The 11,761-nt window shown below is 45.7% G+C and overlaps 1 protein-coding gene across 1 annotated transcript; it reads right to left on the reverse strand.

Annotated features, from left to right (window-relative positions):
- Nucleotides 1-298: 298 nt before the first annotated feature.
- On the reverse strand, nucleotides 299-1,572 carry LOC136471214 (protein GLUTAMINE DUMPER 1-like). Its single transcript, XM_066468951.1, has one exon. The coding sequence runs from the start codon at nucleotides 1,302-1,304 to the stop codon at nucleotides 684-686; it is 621 nt and encodes a 206-aa protein (XP_066325048.1). The 5' UTR covers nucleotides 1,305-1,572; the 3' UTR covers nucleotides 299-683.
- Between the last annotated feature and the right edge of the window lie 10,189 nt (nucleotides 1,573-11,761).

Consider the following 11,761-nt stretch of genomic DNA (forward strand, 5'->3'; position numbering starts at 1 on the left):
CTGCTCTCCAAACACTCCTATTCAACACATAGATCTCCAGGTATATCCCAAGCTTTCAAATATATTTTTATTGCCCTTCTATCAATTTCGGTCTACCTCTATCTCTCCTTACATTACTAACTTGGCTTAGGACTCCACGGTACATTGGTGCCTCCGAAGATCTTCTTTAGACATGACTAAACCATCTTAACCGATATTGATTAAGCTTTTCTTCAATTAATACTATCCCTAGGTCAGTTATATGATCGTTCCTAACTCCTCCATGGACGATGGTTACCCCTGTCCATCTCCGTCTGCAAGCTGTCCAGCTCTGTCCGTGGCGACGAGCGAGCCAAACGGTATGCCCTGTTTCTGCTTGCGTGGCCACTGGCCACTCGTATCTCTTTGGGAACTTCGATGGATCCACGCTACACTACAACTGAACAGTTTCCCCTCAAGCTTGCCCATCTCGTTTCCTGCTCTTTCCGTTGCATGCGTTTGTCGGTTCAGTTCTTTGCTCCAACTCTTTGATTGAATCACAGCTCCACTTCCAGCCTCATTTCTTTACATTTCAGACCAACCGTTGTTGGAAAAAAAAAATTACTCTACTGTACAGCAAAACAGATAAAATAAAAGTAGACGCAGTCACACAAAAAAACAAAAAGGAGAAACAGAACAAGAAGCAAGAAAAAAAAAACGAGCTCTCATCTCTCACCGATTACAGAACTACCACTAACAGTACCACCACTCTGCTCGCTCCGACTCAGCTCGCCGTCGTCGTCGGCCGCGCGAGCCGGCCAAGATCTCGCGCCGCACTCCACGCACCTCCCTTCCTCGCCGTCCTCGGAGCCGGAGCCGGAGCCGCCACCGCAGCCCACGCTGACGACGGCCACGCCACGGGCGTCGTCCGGGGCGCCCCGGCCGGACGCCGGCGTGGCGAGGAACGTCGGCCTCTCGTCGCCGGCCATGATGACCACCACGTGTTCCCGCCAATGCTCCCCGGCGGCCGCCTTACCAGCCGCCGCGGCCTTCCCGTCGCCGGGCCGCCGGCCCCCCGCGCCCGCGCCGCCGGCCTGGCGTTCCAGGTCGTCGTCGTCGTCGTCCGGCTCCCCCGCGGCGGCCAGGAGGCTGCCGGATAGCTTCCAGTAGGAGCAGGCCAGCGCCAGGAGCGACAGCGCGATGAGCCCCAGCATGGCCGCCAGCCCGCCGAAGAGGTACGGCACCGGCGACTGCCACGCCGACGCCGAGTGCGTCGTCGTCGTGCTCGACGGCGCTGCGGGCCCGTGGCCTATGCCCATCGGGCGCTCCGCGCCTGCAGGCCACATGTGAAGAGCGTGTTGGCTGAATGTTTTGTGGGCGGCTGATGCTGATTCGTTGGAAGAGAAAACCACTGTTGGCTCTGGCTGCAGGCCACCAGGCTGTTTGTTTGTTAATCTTTGGGGCAGTGCATGCCACTGCCAGTGACTACCCCCAGCCTCAGGAGCAGTGTCTCTGTTGCTGCTGTCTGCCTCGCTTGCGTTTCTCTTGTCTGGAACTGGAACAGAGCAGGGAGGAGGGAGAGGGCGAAATGTTCGTCAGGTTGGTGATGACGGAAATAAATGGCAGTATGAGGCAGTGCTTGTACTCTGCTCTGGCCCTATTTATAGACTACAAAGTAACATTAAGGTGCTAGTAATAACATGCCAAGTTGATCACAAATCAAGCAAAAAAGGGTTCAGTTTAGTGTTGTCATATCTATAATACTTTGTATTAGTATAATATTAATAATAATTAGAATTTAGCACGATATAATTGTAAATCAGAAAAAAATAATTCCTTTTTCAAAACTAAAGTATACAGTATGATTTGTCCCCGATCCTACGGCAACGATATTCCAAGTAAGAGCACCTTGGTTTGCTTCACTGGCTTGCCAACCTGAATACCTGATATTATTTTTTTCAATTGCTGCTCGGTGATGGTCAGTTACAAAAAGCAACCACTGTTTAGCTTTGCTACGTACTATAGCATATGTGTGGGCATTTTTACTCGTTTATTTGTGACAAAATCTCGCAAGTTAAAGACACGCTCTTATCCATGAGCAGCTTGCCATAAGTGGATCGAGCATTATATGGCTTTTTGGATACATTTGCGCACAATTTGCCCATTTTGTAAGTCAAAAGAACTCTACAAGTGGATCCAATTGAATGACCCAACAACACAACAGATGCGTTCGACCAGCCAGTCGGCTGATCCCCCTCTCAATTTACTGTTTATCAAACTAGCCAAACACTGTTTTTCTCTCACAACAAACCAGCCGGAACAGTATTTTTTAGCCAAGTTTCAGCCAGCCGAACGGGGCCGACTTGTTTCTTTAGCTTACCTACGTCTCACAAACACCTGTAATATTTGTTTGAAGATTTGCTCGATTTTTCTTTAGGAGATCGTAAAATTAACACCGAGTAATTAAACCATGCTATTATCGGTCTTTTTATCAATACCTTCTTCTGAACAAGTTGTTTTCATGACAATGTGTATATTCAAGTTCTAGCGCACACCCAAAGTATGTCGCTTTATTCTTTCTGCTATGGTGGAATATACACATGTAGTGCTCGTATCCTTTCCTAGAAAGTATATATATCTCTTCTAGCGTAAACAATTTCTCTTCAATTACATGTAATGATAGCTGATATTTTTTTTAAATGTGATGCTGATATTTCTTTTGATCTATTTGTGTTCATGAAAATGCATTGAATTTACCGAAATAAATTAAAAAGCTAGGGTCCTTCTCCATATAAAAGATACGATTACTAAGTTCTTTTAGTTGATTAGATGGCTCCGCCCATTTCAGGACAAGCAAAGCACACTTCACCACAATAATTGAGCACTAGGGCGAAATTCACTTTTGAGGTGGTGGAGTTTCATTTCATTCGTAATACCATAGAAAAGATGAAGAGTAGGGTGGAATTCATATGGTTTTCTTTAGAGTTTTAAGCCTGTTTGATTAGCGTCCATACCATGCACTCGCGGACCCCAATAGCTGCTGTGCTGCAAAGCGCACTTTCTGCTCGTCGGCCACGTCGAGCAACAGAAACTTCTACTCTAGAATACGAAGCCAGTGCTCCGCATCCAGGGGCTCATCTGTCAGCCTGAACGTGGGCGGGTGGGTCTTGAGGAAGTCCTGGTAAGAGGAGGGCCCCTCAGGACGGCGGGCACCACCCCCGTTCCCACCATTGCCCCCGTGGCCTCCGCGAGCGAGGCCCGTGATAGCTTGTGCCATGATCTCCATGGCACGGGCTGACTCACGGCGAGTAGCCAACAGCTCCGCCATCATCTCAGCATGAGTCATCGGAGGCGGCGGTGGCGGAGGAGGAGGAGGAGTCAGAAGTGGAGCCCCATGGCTCTTTCCGTTGGGCTCATGGGCCCAGCCACTCTCGCCTTGGCCCTCGCCAAGACCATGAGCCGCCCCAGCACTGGTGCTCCGACGTCCGGACCTTATATTCATCTATAAGAGATATGAACCATCCATTAGAACACCTTCCCAATCAGAACAAGGAATTGGAGAAATGACATCACATTTAATTAAAACATTCTTTTTATTAATCATACCACTTTACTAATCTAATTATACGTGTAGGGGGGGAATCTTAGTTTAAGTAAGATGCTATTATCATGATGCATGTATCGTCTATACGTTCACTCAAGCCGGAATATAGCGGCATTCGCAAAAATTTTGGCACATCGCACACTCACTTTCCATATGCTAGACGATCTCTTACGCAACGTAAGTTAGTGTACCTGTAGAAAATTAATTAGATAAGACTAGTGCCGCTATCCTAAATAGACCATATTGCTAGGGCTTATACTTATTTAACTTAACTTAATCATATCCTACTTTTCGCAAAACTTTTGTTGGTCAAATTTTTAAGTTTTTGAAAAAGAATGATGAAACTCGTAACCATTATTGGCTCTGGTACCATCTGTGGCAGAATCGCCCGAAATAACACGCTTACGGAGGTGCTCGTCTTCCACCAGACACTAAGCACCCCGAAAGCAAGCTACAGCGGGCAGTATCCGTCGGGCACACCCCAAGTGAGAACCTGAAAGATCCATATTTTTCCCAAGGATCCAAGTCTTCCCTACGCCCATACCCAAGTATACGCTCGGGACAATAAATCTGTGACTTGCCCACGATGCCTTATGCAATGACCGGTCCTTAATCGACACAGACAGAGAAAAAATGCAACCGAGCTATGCCCTGTTGGCCACAGGACAACCCCTTACACCCACCAGTACCCAAACCATATCCCTGCCCGGTCACCATTTTCCTTTCTACCATTTTATCATGAGTGATCATATTTATCACCTATTTACGAGTAACGGTAGGTTACTCACGCTACCGATATCCTGAGCATAGCATCTACTCGACCTATACTAGTAGGACTCAAGGATAGATATATTTATGCATGTAGTTTCCATAAAATGCCTACAACTTAAATGTATATATATATATATATATATATATATATATATATATATATATATATATATATATATATATATTCGGTGATAATAAAAATAAGGGTTATGTATCGGGGCTTGCCTTGGGCAGGCGACGAGTTAGTAAGGTCAGCACCAAACGGCTCTAGGGCTCCCTCCTGCATGAGGATCTCCTCCTTGTACTCCTCGATGACCTCGTCGTACTCCTGTTCATCGACTGGTATGAATTCTACCAGCTCGTGATCTACATGTATGAAATAATAATACAATACTTAGTAATCTAGTAACAACAGCTCTTAAAATAAAGTACCTCTGTCTAACTACTACGCTAGTGCTATCGACCATGGTACTAGGTTATCTATTGCTATCAATAACAAGTATGAAGTATGGCATTCATCATTATAGCAACTACAACTATCCTTACTTCTAATGCTGATTTACGCTATATACAATAAAGCAAGAATAATAGCTACTCTACTTATCAACCTACCCTAGAGCTACAAAATTTACAGAAAGCACCTAATAATCTAGTGAGCCTACCGTAAAATTTTCATGGTCATATCTATCACCAATCTACCACAAAAATTCCTACAATTATTAATCCACATAATATTAAGCTTTCTAGTTTGAATTTATGAACCTACCATCGTCCTAGCTAACTATAATCTAACTATACTAACAAGTAGATGATATTTTTGTGAACCTAACAAAATTGGTCTCACTATTTTTGGACCACTACACAATTTACTACAAATTATCAAAGTTCAGCTTGAAAACTAAATTGAATAAGCATTAACAAATTCACTGGAAAGATGAAACTACTTTCGATTCCGTGGCCCATGCTAGCACCGGCTCAGCCCAACCCGGCTTCCCTTCCGCGCGCGCACGCAGCCATCGGCGCGGCCCACACTATGTCGCGCGACGTGGCCCACAGCGGAGCCGCGTGCGTCTGGCGCATTAGCGAAGAAGCCCCCCACGATTTCCCCTATTCACACAACTAACCCGAGCACTATTACGCTGAGTCATAGGTTTTACATCTACCACCCTCTCCTTTCCCTTCTTCGCCGCGGCGACGTCCCCCGACACCCGTGCGCGCACCGACACGATGGCGCGGGCATCGGGCGGCTACGTTGGCCCTATCCGATCCTCCAACTCCTATCTAAGGGCCGATGATTACCTTGACATCAATGCGTAGCGACTGGAGGCGATACGGCGAATAGGGGCGCTGTCCCGAGCTCCCTCCCCGGCGATGGTCCTCTCCCTGCGACAGCGGATGCGTTCCCGTGAGCCACAACATCGACAGCGCGAACCAACTCACGGATAGGCAAAGTGACTCACCCTGAGCTTACTGGCCTTGGTGTCTTGACCGGAGGCTGCTCGAGTGGACCTGGCCATGCGCACCCGGCGGGCTTTGCGATGGCGGCGATGGCTTGACTGCGGTGGCAGCGCTGGATAGGCCGCAACAGTGCGAACTCGGGCACGCACGTGGTAGAGTGGAACGGGGTGAAGCTTCAGTGTCAAGGAATTGGACAGCGGTGGACGTGGGTAAGGGGAATTTCACGGCGTTGCTGCGGGTCTTAAAACGGCTGACGACGACAGAACCGTCCAAATTAGGCTTGGCAACGGCCGACCACCATAGCGGACGCATTCGACGTGTGACTAAGTACTCGCTTCATCCCAAGGCATACGCAATCTCACTGCTCTGGCCGATGCTACGCGCTGTCATGGCACGGCCCAGCGATAGAGGAGCAAGGAAAATTAGCCATGCCAGTTTGGCACTGTCGCCGTAGAGGCTGGCAGGGCAGGGGAGGCCGTGGCATAGCGTGGCAGTGGACACGGACGTGCTGGCGAGGTAGGCAGCGGTCCCATGTGTGTGCAACCGTGGTGAGTCAACAGGAGCAGTGTCGGGCATGGCAATGGACGGCGCGTAGCGCGACAGGGGTGCTGTGCGATGCGATGGCGAGGCAGAGCTGCCAGGACATGGGCGTAGTGCGCTTGTGTGTGTGCGTGGTGAGTGTCGGGCAGATACGTCCGCCCAAGCTATAGCGTGGGACCCAGCGGCACGTTCGGCCAGCGCAAGGCAGGGCACGGGTGGCGTTTCGGACGCGATGCGTCAGCAGCGGCGGTGTGAACCGCACGCCAGCACGTGGTGGGCGACGACCGTGGCCAGCAGCGCAAGGACCACACACGCAAGGTGCTAGCATAGGGGCGACAGTGAGGACACGGCCGACACGATGGCACGCGCTGGGTAGGCCAGTAGCGGCAGTGACCGCCGCCAGTGCTGGCTCTGTTCAAAATAGGTGACATGCACATTTTTTAAAGCTATCGAAAAAATCCTACTCGAAAGTCCAAACGCCAAACCACTTCTTCTATACTCCAATGGGTACGTAGAGCTATCGACCTAGGCCACGGCATCATGCAACTTCTTAAGCCGATCGCTCTACAAAAATTGCCAAGCGCGGCTTCGTCAACCCATTTTCAAACTTACGCGAAATGACTTAAACTTCGAACGGTTTCGCGTCGAATTCCAATTTCGACCTACTCGATATACTAGCTAGCGAACCTCGTCCTCGACCACACCTATTTCATCATCGCCTACAAAGTACGTACTACAAACTTTATCAAAGTTCGCATAAACTTTCTATCGCATTTTTGTTCGATAAAAATTTGTTTAGAATACTAAACGATATTATGCGACATGAAACGTAACATTTATTTCTTGTTTCGGATAAACGTTTCAAGTGCCGTACATTGATTTATACTTCATGTTACACACATTTGCACATAAGTATGATGCTCATGCAGCGTTTTAGCAAAAACTGTATAATGTAACACCGAGGGTGTTACATGGAGGGGGGTAAAATCATCCTCGATCCTCTTCAATCCCCTCGGAATCAAACAAGCCCCTGCGTCAAGAGTCAAGACATATGGAATTCAAACCCCTACAAGTTTTATCTCAACATATAAGCCATCCACATCATTTTTTTATAAACTATCGGCATCATCTCGCACTAATGCCATATCAGCTCACTAGCTTATAACCTATTAATGCAAGCCATCCATATCACCTCTACTAAGTGCAATTACTATTTTTAATATGTAAGAAACATACAAAGCATGCATATGTTGTTATTTGTTTTATCATTCCATTATTTTATAATTCGATTTATTTCTTTTAGGTTTTTATTAAATTCTTTCATTGACATGTCCAACTTTGATAGGAATTGATGCAAGAACATGTAGGTCTAACTTATATATATGCAAACGATTTAATTTTGAAATACTGAATTAACAAAAGTTCCATAATCTGACCGGTGGAAATATTTTAACAATTATTTCAGAAGAGACAAAATAAATGCTTTAATAATTGCGTGACTTGCTCTGTTCAACCTCTCCCTACGCCAGTCCTTTCTGCTAAAGGCGACGATGGAGCTCTCATTTTTTAGAGAAAGGTGCTGGCCTTTCTTTTCAAGAACGTTTTCGAGCTTTTGGATACCGTGACACTTGGGACACCTATCCTACATATAATGCACAATCAGAGCGACTCATGCAAGTAGAAGTGTGTCTGTCCTGTGCACTGTTGATGATGACAACATGAAAATCACATGCATGCATATACAAAATAAAGGGTTCCCACTCCCATATCTTTTTGAAATTAGCGACATAAATAAGTAGACACATTTCTTGCGACAACGAAGTAAACAAAACATTATATATGAGGGGAGAAAATTTCCAAATTAATGGGTCTTTTTAGCTCAAATTAATGGGTCTTTTTAACAAAACATTATATATGAGGGGCTTTTATTTTTTGTTGTACTAATCCTTAACATGGTACATTCACTCATAGATAAAGTTAGAACAAGAACGATCGTATTGCACGTGTAAATTATTTTAAAAAAAAAGAAATGCATGATTTTTTTGATTTTTTTCCTTCCTTGAAAAGAAAAAAATTGCATTGTGAGGAAGGAGTTGAAAGGTGAAGATGAATCTATCTGCATACCCAATCCAGCCAGCTTTTGCTTTGCCACCTTTCTCCGAGCGGACACGGCTGAATCGGCGACAACCCTTCGCCCTAAGCCGTACTTTTTCAGCCAACAAACAATATTTTTCTCTCACAACAAATCAGCCAACAGTACTTTCAGCCATAGTTTATTAGCCAAACGAACATGGCTCTTGCATTTGGGTGGGCAATCACAATCAGTCCCTGTTGCTCGTGCCCATGCATGTCCTTCCTTCCTGACCGTGCTAGGAGTTGATGAGTGTTGGATATAATATGGGCTTGGCCCATATAATATTTAATGAATCAAATAAAACTCTATGATATGTAACATTAAGTGTTGCATGGTTTAATACTATACGGGATTTTAACTGAACGCTGACTCAGCTTATATAGTTGGAAATTATTCATCTAAATTGAGAAGCTGAGAAAAGGACAAAGGCGTGCCACACGCGCGCGCGTGCCGCCGCCGCCGGCCGGGCCGGGCCGTGGCAAGCGGGCGGCAAGCAAGCGGACGTGGCCCGTCTTTTACCACTTAATCCACATAACAACGGGAGTTACTCCCCTTGATGGTGGAGGCAAATTGATTGCGGCACTTACTGTCTCTTCCGCTTTCATCTCTCCGTCTTCGTCTCCTGGCCGTCCATATATCCGAGTCCTTCGTCAGTTCAGAAAGGGTCCTTCCGCAACCACTCCCGAGAGAAACACACTTCTGCAGCCTTCCGGTTTCCTCGTCCTGTACCTCTGCGCGCACGGAGTAGCAGGAGAGCAGGTGCCTCCGGAACCCTCGTCCGCCAGAGAACCTTGCACGGGGTGCGCGGCGATTAGGTTTTTGGGGAGCGATCCACGACTGCTCGTCCACGTACAGCCCGCGGAACGTCAAGGCGCCTTCTTCCTGGTGATCCATTGTGGGACTGCACTGCGAACATCTTCCTACATTGACTGTGGTCCGCAACTTCGAGCAGTGCACTATGTCGACTAGTGCGAATGGAGCCTTCAATGCCCTCGGCATGGGACCCTCCGCTGGGTACAGTCTAATCTCTGTGATTTCTGTACTTTGTGTTTTTACTGTATTCACGAGTATATCATCTCTACATGCTGTAGTGTTTATAAGAAATATATACATGCACATATATGTCGTCACAAACCTGCTGATATTATTTTTCTAGATTAAACTGATAATAAAATTGCCTAAATTCCTAACAATCCAAAAACCTAATGTTAGACAATTTTCTGTCAGTGGTTTTGCTGCTGCTTTGAAGCTAAATAATTTTGATGGCAAGAATTTCATGATATGGCATGCCAAGATGGTATTGTGGTTGACTACGATGAACTGCTATCACGCCGCACAGAGGAAGCCTGAACAGTTTACTCCTGAGGAGGAGTGAAAGTTCTTGGCTGCCGATAACCTGTTTTGAGGCGCCATGATTAGTGCACTTCATCCCAAGTATGAGAAAAACTACATATCTTGCACATCAGGCAACGAGTTATGGGATGCTCTTGAGGTAAAGTTTGGGGTTCCTGATGCTGGCAGTGAGCTGTACCTTATGGAGCAGCTGTATGACTACAAAATGGTTGAAAACCGTTCTATGATTGAACAGGCTCATGAGATACAGGCGCTAGCAAAGGAACTAGAATATTTTCCGTGTCTGTTGCCCGACAAGTTTGTGGCTGGCGGTATAATCGCTAAGCTACCATCTTCTTGGAGGGATTTTGCTACTTCTCTAAAACACAAGAGACAAGAGTTTAGCGTGACTGAGCTTATTGGATCTCTTGATGTTGAGGAGAGGGCGAGAGCAAAAGACAACCATGGAAAAGGAGTTGAGTCTTCCGCTGCCAATATGGTGCAGAAGAAAAATTCATTTGTATCTCGTAATAAAAAGAAAAAGAACATGCAAGAGAACAACAATGCAAAGCCTAAGCAGACTGCACAGTTTAAGAAGAAAAACAACAAGACAGGTGGAGGATGCTTTGTTTGCGGGAGTGATGAGCATTGGGCAAGTGCGTGCCCAGACCGCAAATATAAGCAAGAAAAAAAATTAGCAAACATGGTAATTAACGAGACTGGAGGAGGAACATCTGGGTATGGTAATTCTTTACCTTTTGTTCTTTCAGTTTATCTTTCACCTAAGTGGTGGATGGACAGTGGTGCTAATATTTATGTGTGTACTGATGTTTCTTTGTTTGTTTCCTATCAGGCCAGCAGGAGTGGAGCCTTGCTGATTGGAAACGGTTCGCATGCGCGTGTTCTTGGTGCTGGTACGATCGTTCTGAAGTTTACTTCGGGAAAGACGGTGCTATCAAAGAACGTGCAGCATGTCCCCTCCATCAAGAAGAATCTTGTTAGCGCTTCTTAGATGTGTCGCGATGGCTTTAAAATTATGCTTGAGTCCAATAAATGTGTTGTGTCGAGACATGAAACTTTTGTTGGAAAATGCTATGATTGCGGAGGCTTATCCCGCTTATCTTTGCTTGATGATGTGTGTAATAAAGTGGTGAACAATATTAATGTTTCGGATGAGTCAAATATATGGTATTCACGACTGTCATATTAATTTTGGCTGTCTCACGCGGCTTGTAAATCTGAATTTAATCCTAAAATTTAACTTAGTCAAAGATTCTAAGTGCCAGGTGTGTGTGCAATCGAAGCAACCACGTAAGCCTCACAAGGCTGCTGAGGCGAGGGACATGGCACCATTAGAACTCGTTCATTCTGATTTATGCGAAATGAATGGTAAATTGACTAAAGACGGTAGACGATACTTCATGACATTTATAGACGATTATACTAGATTTTGCTACATGTATTTATTAAAAACAAAAGATGAAGCGTTGCATTATTTTAAGGTCTATAAAGCTAAGGTAGAAAATCAACTTGAGAAGAAAATCAAGCGTTTACGGTCCGATCGCGAGGGGATATTTCTCAAATGAATTTTTTGAGTTTTGCGCGGTGCATGGAATTATTCATGAGAGAACGTCACCATACTCACCATAGTCCAATGGGATTATAGAGAGAAAGAACCACACTGTAACTAATTTGGTTAATGCCATATTGGAGACTGTGGGACTATCTAAGGAATGGTGGGGTGAGGTTATATTGACAACATGTCATGTCCTAAATAGAGTGTCCACAAAGAACAAAGAAATTACACCACTCGAGGAATGGGAGAAGAAGAGATTAAATCTCTCTTACCTACAAACTTGGGGTTGTTTGGCAAAGGTGAATATGCCAATAAATAAAAAGCGAAAGCTTGGACCAAAGATTGCTGATGGTGTCTTTCTTGGTTATGCTATTCATAGCGTGGGTTA

This window comes from Miscanthus floridulus, chromosome 8 (assembly GCF_019320115.1).
Source record: "Miscanthus floridulus cultivar M001 chromosome 8, ASM1932011v1, whole genome shotgun sequence".
Classification (NCBI taxonomy): Eukaryota; Viridiplantae; Streptophyta; class Magnoliopsida; order Poales; family Poaceae; genus Miscanthus; species Miscanthus floridulus.